Genomic DNA, 21,191 nt, shown 5'->3' with positions numbered 1-21,191 from the left:
GGCGGACCACCTGTTTTTGTACATAAAGTTTCATTAGAACATAGTGCCACTGTTTGTTTACATATTATCTATGCTACTTTCAAGCTGTAACAATGGGCCAGAATAGCCTAAAATATTTACTGTCTAGCCCTTTAAAAAAAAATTGCCAACCCTTGCAGAGGAATCTTTTTCAACTCATAGGAATCTTGTAGTAAAGAAATATTGACTTCAGGTTTAATAATTTGTTGAGTTTAATTCAGCCTTTTCCCCTCCTATTAAATTCATGTCAAAATTAAGTTTAATAATGTAATATAAATCCTATTTTTATAAAATGATATATTAATCATTCCAAAGATGTCAGGGATAATGGATCACCTAATGATATTTGGCATGGTTTCTTAAACTTTCATTTTTGTGTTTTTCTGCATTAATTGGAATCTTTATAATAAGCATATATCATTTTTTACCAGAATCATAAAATAGAATGGTTGTTCTATTTGAAAACACTAGAAGCAAATATACCAAGATATTAACAATGATTAATTCCGGCTGGCAGGAATGTGATTGCTGTTTTCTTTTCTAAGCTCTTCTATATTTTTTTTAAATTTTGAAAAACAATTAAGCTGTTACAGAAGGTTTAGGCATAAAGGGACAGAGTTTTGGAAATAGTCATGACACACCGGATATGAAGAACATTGTTCTATTTCTATGATAGTCCATATCATGTTATACAAACTATAGAGCATGGTTCCAGCCTAAAATATAAAACGTGACATAAAGGAGAAGCCAGAAGCAGATGCTAATTCAACTTCCATGAGGCATTCATAAAGCTGGTTTCTTTTGTTTGCGTTAACCTACCATTCCAGTTTTGTCCTCCACCCCACCGTCCTGGCACACACAGCATACTCCAGCCACACTGAGATCCTCACCTTGCATGGAATCTTCATGCATCTGTATGCTGTTCTGCTTTGTCACCACCATTCTCTCTATAATTGCATCCTCGTCTCCATGTGATATATAATCCAATGCTTCTTTGAAGACAATTTAAATATCACTTACTGCCGTCCATCTCAACCTTGGCTGCACACTAGAATCACCTGGAACCCAGGCTCCAGCCCAGCTATTCGGATTTACTTGCCCAGAGTTGGGCCCAGGCAGCAGTATTTTTACAAAGCTCCCTGAGAGCTTCTAACATACAGCTCGGGTGGAGTCGCTGCAAAGCCTCCTGCAATGCCAGCATGCTGAGTTAATTACTCCCTGTTCTGCACTCCCATTGCCCTTAGCGGGTCCATTCCTCATGAAACTTAACGCCAATCCTATTAAAGTTAGTGTTACATAGTAAGTGCTCAGTAAGTGCTCGGTAAGTGCTGAAGGTTGTTACATACCTTCTCCCTCCAAGCAAGCAAATGCAGAGGTGGTTGTCCTTACCATGGGAGCAGGACAGCGAAGTGGGCTCGTGTGGCACATCCAGCGACACTGCATGCGGGATTTATTTCTGTAATCTCCAGAGGACATCAACCCCCAAGTGTAACCCTCTTCTCCTTGCCCCTCCACACACACACACACACACACACACACACACGCACGCACGCACGCACATTGGGTCTGGCTTTTACATTGTTGAGATAGATGTAGTTGAAACAATTAAAGAAACCAGCATTATGAATGAGCTGACTGCTTGATAGGATCCGAGTATCATCTGCCTTCCACCCTCTCCTTTGTGTCACACTTTGCATTGTGTTTTATGATGGATCCTGCTACTTGGCCTTTCAAGAGCAGGTTGTCAGGTGTACTTTGTCAAAGGATTTCAGAAAATCCAGATAAATGATGCTCTGTGTCCCGAAACTGCCAAACCTGTACTTTATATCTTCTCAATGCTTGACAATTTTATTTAAGTGGGATCTTTCTCTCTTGCTCCAATTTACCTTTGCCTCCCTGACCCTGATATCAATCAGACAAGTGGAGACCCTTCCATTTTTGCTCCTGAAAATCAGCTATGCACATGCCATGTCTGCAGTGCAGTACCTTGGGTGATTAGGAGATTCTGGAGGCCACTCGGGTCTGGAGGTGAGGTGGGGTGAGGAGAGCTGAGGGTGAGAAAGAGACCAAGGTGGATTGCCAAGATGGAATTTCCATAATAACACAACATGCACACGAACTCCTAGCTGTCATTAAGGCAAGGCCCATGTAGGGGCACCTGGGTGGCTCAGTCTGTTAAGTGTCTGCCTTCTGCTCAGGTCATGATCCTGGGGTCCTGGGATCAAGTTCCATGGCGGGCTCCCTGCTCAGCAGGGAGTCTGCTTCTCACTCTCTCTGCCCCTCCCCCTGCTTGTGCTCTTTCTTCCTCTCTCTCAAATGAATAAATAAAATCTTTTAAAAAAACAAAAAAGAAGCAAGGCCCATGGCACTCACCTTTCCTCTTCCAACTCACCTGGAAGGCAGGAGATTGTGCTGTCTACTCTTTCCTGTTAAAAAACCCTGCTTATAGTCATTTTAATTTGTCCTCACCAAACGTTTGGTGTTCATGGGATAGTAGCTGTTTACAGTTTCCTTAAGCCCCACATCCTTTGTTCACACAGACATTTTTTAGCCAAAAGATACTTATTTGCGGAAGTGATTTTCTCTGCACTCCACTCCCCCAACTCTTGATGAATTTCCCTTTCTTTTTCCATGACCTCGAGGAGCAATAAGGTATGGTACAATGGAGTCCAATGGCAAATTTCACTAATGTAAAATCAGATTAATCTTAAAATTGATTAATCTGTGTATTTCTAGTATACTGTGTGACCTTAAACCTGCTAACCTTTCAGTCTTGGTTCTTTGTTAGCTAAAGAGCAAATTGTTACCTAGTTCCTTTAGGAGTTATGCAGATTAATTAATGTTTGGAAAATGATCTGAAAATTTAAATCAGTCTATAAATACCAAACAGCTGCATCTTCCCTGCTGGGAGGGCCCAGGTAATTCATAACCTTTTCTAATAAAGGTAAAAATAGTGTACTTGAGCTATACAATTAAATGTGATTTATATGCAATACATATTAGTCTTTAAAAGCTAGAAACCATTTAATAGAAAAAATTCATATTTCATAACTATAATAAAAGCATTTAATGACTTTAGAAAAGGTAATCATCTACTGTAACTGATCTAGATATCAAGACTTTATTTTTTATTTTATTTTATTTTATTTTATTTTATTTTATTTTATTTTATTTTATTTATTTATTTATTTGACAGACATAGAGACAGCCAGCGAGAGAGGGAACACAAGCAGGGGGAGTGGGAGAGGAAGAAGCAGGCTCATAGCAGAGGAGCCTGATGTGGGGCTCGATCCCATAATGCCGGGATCACGCCCTGAGCCAAAGGCAGACGCCCAACGCTGTGCCACCCAGGCGCCCCCAAGACTTTAAATCTCTCTGAGATTTTCAAGAGTCCATTCAAAGTTCATTTTTAATCTATTAATGTTGACTGATACATTTATCTTTCATTTAACCATTTGTATGTTTGTTTGTTTGTTTGTTTGTTTGTTTTAGAGGAGCGGGGAGAATCTTAAGCAGGGCTCCATCTCACAACCCTGAGATCATGACCTGAGCTGAAATCAATAGTAAGACGCTTAACGAACTGAGCCACCAAGGGGTCCCTGATACATCTATCTTGAAATTCTCCCAGTTTGTTTGGGTTTTTTTTTTTTTTACTCTCACAACTCTAATATGTATTTTCTGGGAAATTTGCCTGTACAAAACTTTGCTGTATTCAAAACCTCTTCTGTCAAGATTTAGCACTTTTATATCATAGTCATTAAAACTGAACAAAATCTTAATAGTTCCTTTATTAACTACTATAGTGACTTTGCATAGTGGAAATCACAACATGTTAATTGGATTTAATTAACTATTTTAAATTACACAAACTCCTGACACTAGACAATAGCACAGGGTACTCATGAGCAATAAAATTGGAGCTGGTATCGCTACTTTATTAAAACTTAATGAAACTATTCATAATCTTATTTATTGTTTACAAGAAGAAAACCGTGTTCATTTTGAAAGCAAAACTGCCTGCCGAAAACAAGTATTTTATTTTCTAGGTGAAGGTTAAGAAGTTAATTAAAGGGTCTACCATATCCAATCTCACGATTCTACCAGCCTCTCATCGCACGGATCCCTACTTCACCCCCATACCTGTCTTACAAGCGGATGCCAGGAAAGGTTAGTGATTCAATGACCATTTTAGGTGCTTAGGAATCTATGGGAAAGAGCACTGAGGTGGGATGGGGGCCTGAGTTTGAATTCGTGCTCACACACTAATTCTCCTAGGTGACCTCAGACGAGTCACAGTCTTCACTCTGGCCTGAGTTTGCTCCTCTATAAATCACAAGGTTGGACTAGACAACAACTAGAGTCCCTTTCACCTCTAAAACCCATCATTCTATGGATTTAATATTGATTTAGGTGTTGGTGCTATTATGTGTTAAAATTATTATTGTGTTTATGTGGTATTAGAATTTTTCAAGGTTCTGAGCAGATAGTTTTTGATGCTATTCTGGTAGCATTTAAAAAATTTATTTCAATATACTATTATGCAAAAATTTGAAGCCGGAATTAATGTAAATGGTGTTTAAACCATGCATGTCTCAGTCTAAATTCTAGTGTTCGTGAAACCAGTGGATTTCTAGTTTTTAAACAAAAGATAACGTCATCTTCATCTCAGTTTCCCCAGTGTGCAGAACCATGTTGGTTGAATGAATAAGCAAATGAAAGAGTAAGTAAATGAGTGACTAAGAAGTGAGTGTTGTAAGTATCACCCCCTCTATTTCTCCCTGCTGCTTCATTTAATTGGCTGAAGTGCTGAAAAACATCCAAGTGGATCCCCCTTTGTATCGCAAATATAACCAAGTGAGATGGTCTTTAATTATTCCCATCTTACTTTCTATCCATTGTCTGGAATAGTTTGGACCTAAAGTTGGTTCCCAAAGGTTCTCTTGGTCTTGGAGATTTAAAGTTCTTCATCTTGTCTGCTCCATCTACTGACCTATTGCTGGAGGAATAGCAGAACTCAAGAGAACCCAGCATTATCTAAGTCCCTTAATGTGTGAAGCTCACAACTGTAACTATTATTTTCCTAGTTATAAACCATTATTGTTCAGAGATCTTTGTGACATATGATTTTACTTAGTTTATGTATTTACTCCCTGGGAATATGGAATAACACCAGCAGAGTTCTTGCTTCAGTACCATCTTCCATTCTTCCTGGATCAAATTAGGATGAATGAAATAGTGAATGGATGAATCAATGAATGAATCAATGAATGAATGAATCAATGAATGAATGAATCAATGTCCACTTTAGCAGACATAATGAAAAAAATTGCTGCAAAACAAAGGTGAATCTAGGATCATAGCAACTTGACACAGAAAAAAATAACATTTTCATCCCTCAATGATCCACCAGGGAACACATGGCCTGTTATAATATTTGTAATTAATCAGCCAATTAGTCAACATATATTTATTGAGTACTCACCATATGTCTGGTACGTGCAAGGTTGTAGAAGCATCAGGAAAGCTCAAGCCACAGAAATGTGGACACAGTGTCTAAATTTTTACATGTTCCTGATGCCCTTAACTGTCATCTCAGGTTCACACAAGTCCAGCCAGAGGTGAAGGATTAACAACACCCAGAAGAGAGAGTTGTTTTGGAAAATGCAGGGCGAACTTCCTGACTTCTTCTTGAATTATCTTGCTACATCCAAAAACGAAACCAAGCTTTTCTTTCTTTCTTTTTTTTTTAAATGGTTAAGAATATATGTCTCACAACACACAAACCAAACTTTCAGGCTGTGCGTGACCTCAGGCAAATTGCTCTCTGGTCTTGATTGATTAATCAACTCCAAACCTTACAAACAAGGCAGGCCTGACCTGGACCTTCCCTCCATTCTCTGCTAACTGCTTTCTCTACCCTCGGCCACATGGGCCTTCCCTCTTCCTTCACCAGGCCAAGCACATTTTCATATGGGCCTTCACAAGAGCCTCTATCTCTGCCCGGAAAAGTCACTTCCTTAAGCATCTGTCTTTTCCTTCATAGATGATCACAATTTGTAATTATACATTCATTATGAGTTTATTTAATGTCTTTGACCCTCCTAGAGGCTCCATGAGTTCTCTCTGGCTCACCACTGCATCCCCAGCCTCCAGAATAGCTCCTGCCACGTAATAGGGACTTAACAAATATCAGTTGAATGAATGAACGTCTAATCCCTCGTCCATTCAACTGGAAAGTAAGAGTGTTATGGAAGTTTAATGAGACAATGGTGTTAAGGGATAATTTCCCAAAACGGCTAAAATAATAGATCTCATACAAATATAAAATGAATGCATGTGAAGTATTTTATTTATTTAACTTGTCGATTAAGAGAGATCTGTAGGGGTACCTGGGTGGCTCAGTTGGTTAAGTGTCCAACTCCTGGTTTCGGCTCAGGGCATGATCTCTTGGGTCTTGAAATCAAGACTGGGGTCAGGCTCCACGCTCAACGGAATCTACTTGAAGACTCTCTCCCTTTGCCCCTCCCCCCACGTACCCTCTCTCTCTCTCTCTCTCAAATAAATAAATAAATCTTTAAAAAATGAGAGAGAGAGAGACCTGTAGGATGTCTCGACTAGTTTAAAGGAGAATCCAAAGGACACACATTTGTAGATCAGGAATATTAAAATAAATTTGCAAACAGATGCAAAATTGACCTTTCTGTGGGAAGGAGGAGTGTCCCTTCACCAGACAGAATTTATTTCAAGTCAATTCTTATAGCTAAGAATTATTTGCATTAATATCAATTTGTTTGTTTGTTTTTACAAATTAACCTTAATCCCTAGAGTTGTGAAATAGCTCAAAGACTAGGTCCAGATAATCCCCAAAGACTCCAACATTCCATTAAAAATGTATCCAGTAATCTCTTTTGCTTATTCTAAAACTTAAACAAAAATATTCTTATAGTCTTCTGTCATTTTGATCAAAATGATCTCAAAAAAGAATTTAAAAATAAGGCTGATCTCATTAGGTTTGTCCTGTTTATTTACACAGGTGCAGCAAGAATAGGCCATCTTAAGTTTGTTCTGCTGGAAATATTCATAAGGAATCTCAGATTGAACTTTTAAAATCCTCTATTATTTGCTATCTTAAGGCTAGGAAATCCAGCCCAAGAAACCCTGCCCACCACACTTCAACTACAGGATCTAAAAATTTGGGTAAATTCCTCTTTTCTACAAATGTCCTAAGGCTCTCGGGCCTGCCAGGACAGGACCTTCCCACCGCCTGCAAGGATTGAAATCCTGTAAGCCACGATCCAGGCCAGTTTTTTGGGAAGGCTTTGTAAGCATTGGCTCCACAATGTCAAACTTAGTTCTTTAAAAGTGACTTGTCATTTGTGATTAATAAGTATCATTCTTAAATATGAAATGCCAAAGTCTTGATTGTATAGCAATTTTCCCAATTATATCTTAGTAGAGGGGGAACAGATATTTATTGAGACTATGCAAGTAACTGTATTGCCATGAAAAGTAAAGAGACTCAATAAGAGTTTCTGAATTTGGGAGATGGAGGGGAACACATTTAAAGTATTAGAAGTTTGATTTCCTTTTTTCCTAGAGATCTTAAGAATATTCAATTTACATAAGCACTTATTTCTCTCTGTAAGTCGATCTGAACAGAGATCCTTTAATTTGAAACTTTACAGTCTAATTTATTAATACCATCTGGAGACAGGAAAGCATTCTACATTCACAATGAGAGATACAGGCCTTTCTGAACTACAGATACATAGACATACAGATACAGACAGAGCTTATGGCTTCAACTCTACACTTTAAGCTACAGATGAAAAATAAACACAGAAACACACCTACTGGTCCAGATACCACCTTCTTTGCGGGCATGACATTCCTAGTTGATTTGAGCTCAAAATACACAAGTGGACAAGCAAAAAACTAACGAACTATACTCCCTGTTGTCTCTCACTCAACAGAGAATTAGATCTCTATAAGAAATTAATCTATTTATGGAGATCACCAAATTCACAGTCACTGTAGCTACCAATAAGGAATAACTTAGCCATACATGAACCAAAAAGAAAAACAAAACAAAAAATTAATAGGGAGTAATACTAAAATTAGAAAAACAGTCAGTAAAGTTCTATTGCCACTTTGAATTCGCCTGAGGGTGCTAAGAAAATATATGCTTGGACTTGGTTCCCTGTGCACTGCATCGTTTCTGCCAACTTCAGGTGAATCTTCTGCTCATCTTGGTGAGATCTCCAAAATTATTAAAGGACATATATATTTTAAAGTAAAACCATGACTTTTATACAACTATAAAATGAACACATCAAGGATTTTATTGAACTCATTGATTAAATGAGGGAATCAGTAGGATGTTAAAATTGGTTCCAAGGAGAATCCAAATGGCAGACACCTTTACAAATCAATAGTGAAATAAATTTGCAAATGGACACATGACTGGCTTTTTGGGGGTGGCGGAAGCATCATCCCTCTGTGTGACAGAGTTTATTTGCATGCATTTAAAACAGGAAATATTTACACTGCTTTCAGTTTTCTATAAATTAACCTTAATCTCTAGAGAATTGTAAAATAGACTCATCAAAAACAAAGGCCATTATGGGAGTCAGATAATCTCCAGAGGTTCCAGCATTTCATTGAAAAGATACCCAGCCTCTTTTGCTTATCCCAAAGTCTTAACTTTTTCCTTCCAATGGTAAATGTACACACATCTGTTCATCTAAAATTAAGTCAATTGCTCCAACCAGTACTAAAGCAAAGGTTAAATCATGCTTACATTCTTTGCAAATGTGAGTTCAGTAATGAAAATATACTGAATTAGAAGGACCTCTGTTTTTCACATCTGCAAGTCGGGCATAGTTCTTGGAAATGGGATTTGATATTTAAAGGTGGAAAATATTTGTGAGGACAAAGAATTACTCTTACTTAACATCTTAAGGTAGTTAAATCCAGTGTTAGAAAAATAAACCTGAAGCTGTGGTCCATATATACAATGGAANTACTAATTTCAAAAGGGGCTTAAAGAGTTGTACTGTGGGTGAGCAGTTCTTAAATTTTAAAAGTACAAAAGATTGACCTGGAGCACTTACTAAAAAAATGTGGATTACTGGGCCCCAATTCTACTGGTTCTCAAACTTCAGGGCCCGTAAATTATGTCCTGGAGGCTTCAATAATACAGATTTCCAGGCCCTGACCTCAGAAGTTTGGACAGACCCAGGAGTCTTCATTTTTAATAAGAAATTCTCCCCTCGAAATGATTCTGCGGTAAGCAAACTGAAGATTTCTCTTTGGAATCATTGTTTTACAAGCGAAGTCTTCGGCTCCCCAATCCCTCAGTGATCATTTCTCTGAATCCCTATAACACTAGACTTTAGCAACATTAATAACAACATAACGTCTTCATCGAGGTCCTCAGGCACACAGAAACAGTATTTCTTCCCCTTAGAAACTGTGCCAACTTCTTCAGCTTAGTCCAGCTCAGTACACGGCTTGCAGACCAGGATTTCCTTGAGACCCAGAGTTCCTTACTTTCCTTCCTATTACATGAGAGCAGCAAGAAGCTGAAGCCCTGTCACAAGTTTATTTCACATCCTCCCTGAGTTTCTGGGTTTCTGGCTTCAATACAATAGATCTACCTTAATGAAAGTATTGCCCCTGCCAGAAGGCTTTGCTCAATTATTCATTGATTCATTTATTTGTTTATTTATTTAACAGTCTATTGTCCTTCAAAAACCCTGGTACCAGGCATGCTGACATAGTATGAGTTCTAGAAATTGTAAATTAAGTGCTTAAATACTATCCACGTTGCCCAGTTACACTAAATTCATCTATTTGGGCAATCACATCTTCCGGTGACATGAGAAATGTCTAAAAATAACTTTCTTTGTTGTTGTTGTTGTTGCTGTTTTGTTTTGTTTCATTTTGAGAGAGAGAGACTGAGAGAGCGGAACTTGAGGGGCAGAGGGAGAGAAAGAATCTTAAGCAGGCTTCTCGCCCAACACCGGGCCCAATCTCATGACCCTGAAATCATGACCTGAGCTGAAATCAAGAGTCAGCTGCTTAACCGACTGAGCCACCCAGGCGCCCCTAAAAATAACTTTCTTTTATTAAATATGATTCATTGTAACAACAGGGGAATAATTACAAGCACAAAGATTATCTTTCAGAACAAAACCTCTCCTTAGTTATGAAGACCATGTACTTGATTTCTCTGAATTTTAAAAAGAACATTACCAATTATTGAAAATGCTAAGTATAAAGAAGTTTTAGTTTGCACTGAAATTATATTTCTACCTTAAAAATGAAATTATCTTAATACAAGTTTATTTTGTAATACCGCAAGTGGAAATGCCATTTATCTTGGGTTAGAATGTTAGGCCTAAACGAACATGTGCTACAGCTGTTTCTTCATGCAAAGGGTTAAGACACTGGATGTGCTCTCACATAAAGAAGATGAATAGAGTAAGTTACACTTGTGAAATTCATAGAGCTCAGACTTTGTAGAAATGCTTGGAGTTAAAGTCATATCCTTCCAACATTTCTTTTCAGGGATTTTAAGTATGATTGAACGAGGACTGATTCCACCAACAGCAAGGATTACCTTTCAGAATCCACCCATTATACGAAGAGCAGCTCCTTTGCATAATTTTGATGAAGCACGTAAGATCCCAGCTGCCGGTAAGACAGTCTTGCCTGTATGTTTAGCTGGGGATACACAGGAATTACCTCCCACCAAAATCTAGTCTTCTGGTATCCAACTTTTATCTTCAATGATAGGACAAGATGAAAGCTGTAACCGTTCTGAGTTTCATTTGACTGAATAAAGTAACTTTAGTCTCTTTGTCAAATACCTAGGCACGGCCTGTTGTGTTAGAAGGTTGATATTTTCAAGGGGCTTGCAGTTTGGTTGGGAAAACAAAACAGATAGAACAAAGATAAATAACAATACAAAGAAGCATAGAATAAAAGAAACCAATGGATGTTAAAGTCTAGTGCTACTGGTGTTCAAAGGAACAGTTGTGGAGGGGTGAGATAACAGACTTCAAAGAAGAGCCTGGATGAAATAGGGTGGTCAACAAAAGTGCCAACCTGGGAATCTACTAACTACTTGCAGAAGCCCAGGCAAGCCATTTACTTTCTCTGGGCTCCAGCTTCCCCAGTTATAAAACGAAGGGGTTTGGGCTAAATGAACTCATCTGTTCAACAAATATTTGTTGAATGCTTGCTTTATCAAAGGCAGCATGTAAGTGCTGGAGATCCAACAGAGAATAAGTCAGACAATGTTTCTGCCCCTATGGTGCTTACATTCCAGTGGGAGAAAGAGATAATAAGCAGGTGGGTAGATGAGAATTTAAGCTAGTGGTAAGTGGTAGAGATAAAACAACATGAATGAGAGAATGGTAAGGAGGTTGTCACTTTGCTTGTGAGGGAAGGGTCAAGGAATGCTTCTCAGAAGATGTATGAGGCTTGAGTTGAGGTACAAATGATCAGAAGAAGCCAGTCACGTGAAGATCTAAGGAAAAATATTCCAGATATAGACCAGCACAGATACAAGGGCCTAAGGACTAAGGAGGGAATGAGCAAGGCTGGTGTGGCTGGAGAGCCAAAAGCCAGGGAGAGAAGGGAGGAGATGAGGCTGGAAAATTGAGAGGAATGACATGACCCAGGCTGGAGCAGAGACTACGAGTTGTCCTCAATAGTCATTCTTCCCTACTTCCACAGTAATGAAGTCATGGGTAGGCACACGTCAGCTTAGCTAAAGACAACATTTCCCAGGCTTCCTTTCAGCTAGGTGTGCCCTGTGACCAGGTTCTAGACAAAGAGGATGGAAGTGGAAGTAGGAAGGGAAACTTCTGGGCCAAGCCCATAAGGGAAAAGGTGCATGGTCTCCCCCTTTCCTTTCCCCTCTCTGGCTAGCTGGGAGGCAGATGTGATAGGGAAGCACTTGAGAGCCATAAGTGGAACTCTGTGTTCCGTCTCTGAGTCTGGCAGAGCTGCCCTGCCACCCTGGGACTGTCTTCCTTCCAACTCTTGTGTGAGAGAGAAATAAACTCTTCATTTGTTTAAACCACTCTGTATATTTTAGGCTCTTTCTCTGTAAACATCTTTCACTACAGCAGAACTAGCATGGCAGCCTTTCAAACCAGGATGAAGATATGGATTTAATTAAGTACAACAAGAACTCACTAAAAGGTTTAAACAAGAGGATGAGGTGATCTGATTTATATTTTAATAAGACCATTCTGACTCCTTTACAGATAATGAATCATAGGGAAGCATGAGTGGAAACAAGAAGACTAGTTACAGGCTATTTCTTTTTTTTTTTTTTTTAAAGTTTTTATTTATTTATTTGACAGAGAGAGAGACCGAGAGAGAGGGAACACAAGCAGGGGGAGTGGGAGAGGGAGAAGCAGGCTTCCCGCTGAGCAGGGAGCCCGATGTGGCGCTTGATCCCAGGGTCCTGGGATCATGACTTGAGCTGAAGGCAGACACTTAACGACTGAGCCACCCAGGCACACCTAAAGGCTATTTCTGTACACCAGATGAGAAATGATAGTTTCTCATAGTTCTGACATGACTGTCAGAGGATATGAAGAGAAGTGAAAAAATTCAGGTAGAATTTTGGAGGTGGAGCCATGATGACTGGCTGATGGATAGGAGGGAAAGAGAGACATTAAGGACAAATATGTTTAAATGTATGAATGAATTATGTATGAACGTGCCCCAATTTTGTATCCATTTTACTGTTGATGGGAATTTCATGGTTTATAGTATAGGGCCATTAGGAATAATACTACTATGAATATTCTCATACATTTCTTTTAATGCATATACATATGCATTTCTGTCAGATACATATCAAAAAGTAGAATTGCTTTGTCATAGGGTATACATATGCTCAGATTTAGTAGATCTTGCCAATTTTCCAAAGTGGTTAATGCTGATTTATTTTCCTACTAGCAGTACATGTAAATTCCAGATAATATATATCTTTGTCAACACTTGATTTCAGTTTCATGTTTTTTAAAAATTTTAGCCATCTGATGAGTTTGTTGTGGTATCATCGTGGGTTTAATCTTCATTTCCCTTATAACCAACAAAGTTGAGCAGTTTTTTGTAGGTATATTCATCTTTTGAGATCTTCTTTTAAAATGTGATTTAAAACTTTAACCAATTTTTTTAAAAAATGGGTTTTCTTTCTTTTTCTGGGTTATTTATAGGAATTACCTATACATTCTGGATTCTAGTCATTTATTGGTTATATGTATTACAAATAATTTTTCCTACTCTGTGGTTTGGCATTTCATTCTCTTACTGGTGTCCTTTTTTAATTGAACTTTTGATTTTGAGATCATTGTAGATGCACATAGAGTTGTAAGAAATAATACAGGGAGATCACTTGCACTCTTAACTCAGTTTTCCTCTATAGTATATGGCAAAACCCTAGTGCAATATCACAACTGGAATATTGACACAGCCAAGATACAGGATATTTTCCTCACCAGGAGGATATCTCATGTTGTCCTTTTATAGCCACACACACTCCTCTCCCACCCACACCCCTTCAACGATCCCTGCCAACAACAGCCTGGTCTCTGTTTCTATAATTTGATCATTCAAATATGTTAAATAAATGGACACATGCAGTGTGTAACCTTTTGGAATTGGTTTTTATTGCTCAGGATAATTCTTGGGAGATTCATCCAGATTGTCACTTATATCAATAGTTTGTTCCTTGTTATTGCTGACTAGTACTCCATAACATGAATGTAGCACAGATGTTAAACCATTCACCTATTGAAGGATATGTGGTTTGTTTCCAGCTTGGGGCTACTATGAATTAAGCTGGACGTGGACTGGATTAACTGACTCATATGCAAATAACAGAATATAGATAGGGGAAAAATAGAAAATTTACAGTTTAGAAATCTGGCAAACCCTACCTTAACCAAATGACAATGGTTAATACCACCAGTGATGCCATGTTGATAGCCTATATCCTCTGATACGATGTGATAAGGAAGGGACTTCACCTCCGTGGTATTCTGCCTCAAACCTCATAACCCCAGTCTAACTATAAGAAAGACACTAGATAAACCCAAACTGACAAAATTCTGCAAAATACTGACCAATACCCCTCAAACCTATTAAGGTCATGAAAAATAAGGAAAACTGAGAAACTGTCACAGACCAGAGGAGACTAAGAAGACATTATGACCTAATACACTGGGATATCCTGATTAGATCTCAGAACAGTAAAAGGACAGTATAAAAACTAGTGATATTTGAATGAAGACTGGAATTTTGTTAATAGTAATATACCAATGATGGTTTCTTAGTTTTGGCAAATGTACCATGGTAATGAAAGTTGTTAACATTAGGGGAAATTGAATGAGGGTATACAGATAGCAACTTTTCTGTAAATCTAAAATTAGTCCAAATTTAAAGTGTTTTTTTTTTAAAAAAAGTCAAAAATAAATGATAGGAAAAGGCATCAATTAAATATAAATTTATAGTTAATAAAAAGGAGACAGATGGGAAAAGATACACCATGCAAAAAATAATCCAAAAAATCTAGATTGCCTCTATTAATATCAGACAAACAAGACACATTGGCAAGGATGAAGAGGGATACCAATGATAAAAGGGCCAGTTCAGCAAAGAGACATAACAATCCTGTGTATATACCTAAGAGCAGAGATTTAAAATACTTGAAGCAAAAATCAATAACAATATAGATGACTTGAACATTATCAACCTATTCTAACACATCTAAGGAAATAAAACAAATAGCAGAATGCTCATTCATTTCAAATGCATATGGAACATTCAACAGAATAGACCATATTCTGGACCATGAAAAAATCTTAACAAACTTAAAAGAACTGAAATACAAAATAGTTCTCTGACCATAACATAGTTAAACCAGAAATGAATTAGAGAAAACTATCTGGGAAATTTCCCAAATACTTGCAAATTAAAGAACATACTTTTAAGTAACCCATTGGTCAAACAGGAAATCACAAGGATATTTAAAAATATTTTGAACCAAATGAAAATAACAACACAACATATCAGAATTTATAGAATGCAGCTGAAGTAGTATTTATATAGAAAATTATAGCATTAGATGTTTATATTAGAAAGTAAGATAGATCTGAAATTAGGTATCTAAGCCCCAACTTTAAGAAACTAGAAAAAGTGGAATGCCTGGTTGGACGTCTGCCTTTGGCTCAGGTCATGATCCCAGGGTCCTGGGATTGAGTCCTGCATTGGGCTCCTTGCTTGGCAAGGAGCCTGCTTCTCCCACTGCCTGCCACTCCCCCTGCTTGTGCTCTGTCTTTCTCTCTCTGACAAATAAATAGATAAAATCTTTAAAAAAAAAAAGGAAACTAGAAAGAGAAAATCAGAAAGAAGGAAACAACAGAAATGAAAGTAAAGGACAATGAAATTAAAAATAGATAAAAAATAGTATTATTTTAATACTTAAATAAAATACTTTAAAATAAAATAATATTTTTTATCTATTTTCTATTTTCTATTTTATACTTATTTTATTTAATATTAAATATAGTAATAATATAAAAATAGTATAATTTTATCTATTTTTTACATTTTATTTAGTATTATTTTATCTAATAGTATTTATATAGAAAATTATAGCATTAAATGTTTATCTTAGAAAGCTAGATAGACCTGAAATTAATTATCTAAGCCCCAACTTTAAGAAACTAGAAAAAGAAAAGCAGAAAGAAGGAAATAATTGAAATGAAAGTAAAAGGCAATGAAATGTAAAATAGATAAAAATAGAGAAACTTAGTGAAACCAAAATCTGTTTTTTGGAAAATATCAACAAAATTGGTAAACTTCTAGACTAATAAAGGACTACCAAAGATAAAAAGAGAGAAGGCACAAATTACCAATACCACAAATGAAAGAGGAGACATCATTACAAATCCTATAGACATTTAAAGGATGATATGAGAACATTATAAATAGCTTTATGACCATACATTGGACAACTTAGACTAATGGACAAACTCTTTGAGAGACAGATACTACCAAAGTTCACTCAAGAAGAAACAGATGACCTAATTAGTCCCATATCTATTAAGGAAATTTAATTTGTACTTCAAAACTTTCTAAGAAAACACTAGTTCCAGATGGCATCCCTGGTGAGATCTACCAAACAACTGAGAAAGAAATATTACAAATTCTACACAAATTCTTCTAGAAAATAGAATAAGAGAAAACACTCTTCAGACCATTTTATAAAGCCAGGATTACCGTGATATCACAACCAGACAAAGACATTAGAAGACAAGAAAATCACAGTCTGTTATTCTTCATGAAAATAGATGTAAAAATCCTCCACAAAATATTAGCAAACTGAGTCCCACAATATAAAAAAACGAATAATATATCATGTCCATGTAGGGTTTATCCTAAGAAGGCAAGACGGTTACATTAAAAAAATCAATCAATGTGAATCATCATATCAACAGACTAAAGAAGAACCATATGACCATCTCCAACTCAATACATATAAATGAAATAAAATACAACATCCATGAAAGAATAATACATTTAAAAAAAAACTAAGGAAATTAAAAATAAAAGGGAACTTTCTCAGCCTCATATAGGGCATCTACAGCTAACATCACACTTAATAGTGAAAGACCAATTGCTTTCTCTATAAGATCAGGAAAAAAGCAAGGATGTCCACTCTTACCACAGCTACACAACATTGTATGGAAGGTCCTAGCCAATACAATGAGATTAGAAAAAGAATAGAAAATAAAGAAATTAAACTGTCTCTCTTTATAAACAGAATTATTACTACATAGTAAATTTGAAAAACCTACAAAAAAATAATGGAATAAGTAAGAAAGTTTAGCATGGTTGCAGGATACCAGATTAATATATAAAAATTAATTGAATTGCTATATACTAGACATGAATAATTGGAAATTGATTTTTAAAAAACAACGCTAGGGTGCCTGGCTGGCTCAGTCAATAGAGCATGTGACTCTTGATCTTAGGGTCATGAGTTTGAGTCCCATGTTCAGTGTACACTTTACTTAAAACAACAACAACAAAAACAATGCCATTAAAATAATACCAAATAATTAAATACTTAGGCGGAAAACTAAAAAAAAATGTGCAAGATCTGCATACTGAAAACTCCAAAATGCTAATGAAAAAAACATTCAAACCAGACCTAAATAAATGGAAAGGTAAAACATGTTCATAGATTCGAAGACTCGATGTTGTTTTGTGAATCATCCCAAAGTTGTCTATAAGCTCAATGCAATCTAAATCAAGATCAATAGAATATTTTTGTAGAACTTGTCAGGCCAATACTAAAATTTATATGGAAATGCAAAGATGGTACAATGGCCAAAATCATTTTGAAAAAGAAAAGTAACTTTGGAGGATTAGTGTTATCTGAGTTAGTACAAAGTTACAGATAAAAAGAGTGTGGTGTTAGCAAAAGGATAAATACAGAGATCCATAGAGCAAAATAAAGAGTTCAGGAGTAGAGACCTACACATACATGGTCAACTGATTTTCAACAAGGATACAAAGACAATTCAATGGACAAAGGATAGTCTTTTCAACAAATGGTGTGGGAACAAATGAAGATAGATATATAAAGAACTTTGACCCATACCTTGCACCATGTATAAAAATTTACTCAAAATGGATCATAGAACTAAATGTAAGTCTGAAACTAAGAATTTTTAGAAGAAAACAAAGGGGGAAAACTTTTGTTTCCTTGGATTAGGCAAAGGTTTCTTAAATACCACAAATCCATAAGAGTGAAAAATTAACACATTGGACATTATCAAAATTTAAATCTTCTACTCTTTGAAAGACAATATTAAGAAAATGAAAAGAAAAGCTACAGATTGGGAAGAGACAGCCCACAGAATGGGAGAATATATTTGCAAAGGACACCACAGATAAAGGACTGGTATCCAAGATCTACAAAGAACTTCTCAAACTCAATACACGAGAAACAAATAAACAAATCATAAAATGGGCAGAAGATATGAACAGACACTTTTCCAATGAAGACATACAAATGGCTAACAGACACATGAAAAAATGTTCAAAATCATTAGCCATCAGGGAAATTCAAATCAAAACCACACTGAGATACCACCTTACGCCAGTTAGAATGGCAAAGATAGACAAGGCAAGAAACAACAATTGTTGGAGAGGATGTGGAGAAAGGGGATCCCTCCTACATTGTTGGTGGGAATGCAAGTTGGTACAGCCACTCTGGAAAACAGTGTGGAGGTCCCTTAAAAAGTTAAAAATTGAACTACCCTATGACCCAGCCATTGCACTACTGGGTGTTTACCCCAAAGATACAGACGTAGTAAAGAGAAGGGCCATATGCACCCCAATGTTCATAGCTGCATTGTCCACAATAGCCAAATCATGGAAGGAGCCGAGATGCCCTTCAACAGATGACTGGATTAAGAAGCTGTGGTCCATATATACAATGGAATATTACTCAGCTATCAGAAAGAACGAATTCTCAACATTTGCTGCAACATGGACGGCACTGGAGGAGATAATGCTAAGTGAAATAAGTCAAGCAGAGAAAGACAATTATCATATGATTTCTCTCATCTATGGAACATAAGAACTAGGAGGATCGGTAGGGGAAGAAAGGGATAAAGAAAAGGGGGGTAATCAGAAGGGGGAATGAAACATGAGAGACTATGGACTATGAGAAACAAACTGAAGACTTCAGAGGGGAGGGGGTGGGGGAATGGGATAGACTGGTGATGGGTAGTAAGGAGGGCACGTATTGCATGGTGCACTGGGTGTTATACGCAACTAATGAAGCATCAAACTTTACATCGGAATCTGGGGATGTACTGTATGGTGATTAACACAATATAATAAAATAAAATTAAAAAAAAAAAGGAATTCATATTTCAAAACACATACTCAATAAAGAATTTTTGTCCAGAATATATTAAAAAACTCTCAAAACTCAATAAGAAAACAAGCAACCAAATAACCTAATAGACAAAGAATTAAAACAGAAATTTTACCAAAGCAGATAAATGGATGGTAGATAGATAAGGTGAAAGGATGCTTAACATCATTACTTACTAGGGAAATACAAACTAGAATAAGTCTTAATATATTTAAGATAATTGAAAAATGCTTGGTGCACCTGGCTGTTTCAGTTGGTTAGGTGTCTGCCTTCGGCTTGGGTCATGATCCTAGGGTCCTGGCATTGAGCCCTACATCGGACTCCCTGCTCAGTGGGGGTCTGCTTCTCCCTCTCCCCTCTCTGTGTTCTCTCTCTCTCAAGTAAATAAATAAAATCTTTAATACATATATGTGTATATATATATATATTTAAGATAATTGAAATCAAACTGTGCTTCTTTTCTAACCATAATGGTATGAAACTAGAAATCAATTACAAGAGAAAAAGTGGAAAATTCACAAATATGTGTTGATTAAACAATGTGCTCCTGAACAATCAATAGGTCAAGAAGAAATAAAAAGGTGATAAAAAAAATATCTTGAGACAAATAAAAACTCAACACAACATAACTTATGGGATGCAAAAAAAAAAAAAGCAGTTCTAAGAGAGACGTTTATAGCAATAAACACCTACCCTAAGAAAACAGAAAAACCTCAAATAAACAACCTAACTTTATACCTCAAAGAACTAGAAAAAGAACAAACTAAGCCCAAAGTTATAATGAAGGAAATAACAAAGATCAGAGTGCAAATAAACAGAGACTAGAAAAACAAGAGAAAATATCAATGAAATGAAGAGCTGGTTTTTTGAAAAGATAAACAAAATTGACAAACCTCTAGCTAGACAAACTAAGAAAAAAGAGAGAAGACTCAAAATCAGAAATGAAAGAGGAGACATTACAAGTGATGACATAGAAATACTAAGGATCATAAGAAGTTACTACTAACAGGGGTGCCTGGGTGGCTTAGTTGGTTAAGTGTCTGAGTTTGGCTCAGGTCATCATCTCAGGGTCCTGGGTTTGAGCCCTAAATGTGGCTCTGCACTCAGTGGGGAGTCTTCTCCTCCCTCTCCCTCTGACCCCCCACTCATGCTCTCTCTCTCTCAAATAAATAAGCAAAATTTTTTTAAAAAGAAATTACTATGAATGATTATACACCAAAAATTAGATAACTTAGAAGAAATGGATAAATTCCTAGAAACATAAACTTACCTAGTTTGAATCATGAAGAAATAGAAAATCCGAAGAGGGGAGGAGTCCAAGATGGCGGAGGAGCAGGAGGCTTAAATTTCGTCTGGTCCCAGGAACGCAGCTAGATAGCTATCAGACCATTCTGAACACCTACAAACTCAACTGGAGAATGAAGAAAAGAATAGCAGCAACTCTAAGAACAGAATAGCCACCACTTTCTGCAAGGAACCCAGTTTAAAACAGGAGTTGAGCTCCAGCTCGGTGTTCCAAGATGGCGGAGGAGCAGGAGACCTAAAGTTCGTCTGGTCCCAGGAATTCAGCGAGAACGCTACCAAACCATTCCAAATACCTATGAATGCAACTGGAGAATGAAGAAAAGAGTAGCAGAAACTCTATGAACAGAAAGGCAACCACTTTCTGCAAGGAGGAGAAAAGATGGAGGAGGAGTAGGCGACCCTTTCTCAGCTGGTCCGAGTCGAGCTGGATATCTACCAGACCATTCTGAACACCCACAGAATCAGCCTGAGACGCAGGAAGATACNGAATCAGCCTGAGATGCAGGAAGATACATCTGGATCTCTACAAATGAACATCTCCAGTGCTGAGTATTGAGGTACGAAGCGGGGAGCTGTGAATCCGAGCACAGATAAAGGAAGATAAAGGGAAGGGGGAGGGAGCCTCTGCACTCAGGCGCCGGGAAGTGGCAGCCCCTTGCGCTGGGGAGCGGGCTGGACTCTCAGACCAGCACCCGCAAGAGAGCGGACTGAGACAGTGAGCATGGGAACACCCGTGTCCAAACTGAAAACAGGAGCTCCCGACCGCACACTCGAACTAGAGTGAAACCGAGAGCTCAGGAGTGCAAGCGCGACCAGACTGAAAACTGGCGCTCCAGAGCACAGGCGAACCATACTGAAACAGGGAGCTCGGGAGCTCGGGAGC

At 37.3% G+C, this 21,191-nt stretch overlaps 1 protein-coding gene across 1 annotated transcript in view; it reads left to right on the top strand.

The window, feature by feature from the left end:
* IQCH (IQ motif containing H) overlaps positions 1 to 21,191 on the top strand; it is a 209,783-nt gene that overhangs the window by 60,614 nt on the left and 127,978 nt on the right. Inside the window, exons 6-7 of the mRNA XM_034660782.1 lie at positions 4,065 to 4,185; positions 10,591 to 10,719. Coding sequence (XP_034516673.1) covers positions 4,065 to 4,185; positions 10,591 to 10,719 — 250 coding nt within the window. The remainder of the gene's footprint in view (positions 1 to 4,064; positions 4,186 to 10,590; positions 10,720 to 21,191) is intronic.

The sequence above is a fragment of the Ailuropoda melanoleuca genome, chromosome 5 (genome assembly GCF_002007445.2).
Source record: "Ailuropoda melanoleuca isolate Jingjing chromosome 5, ASM200744v2, whole genome shotgun sequence".
In the NCBI taxonomy this organism is placed as follows: domain Eukaryota; kingdom Metazoa; phylum Chordata; class Mammalia; order Carnivora; family Ursidae; genus Ailuropoda; species Ailuropoda melanoleuca.
This window is presented reverse-complemented; position numbering and strand designations above follow the sequence as displayed.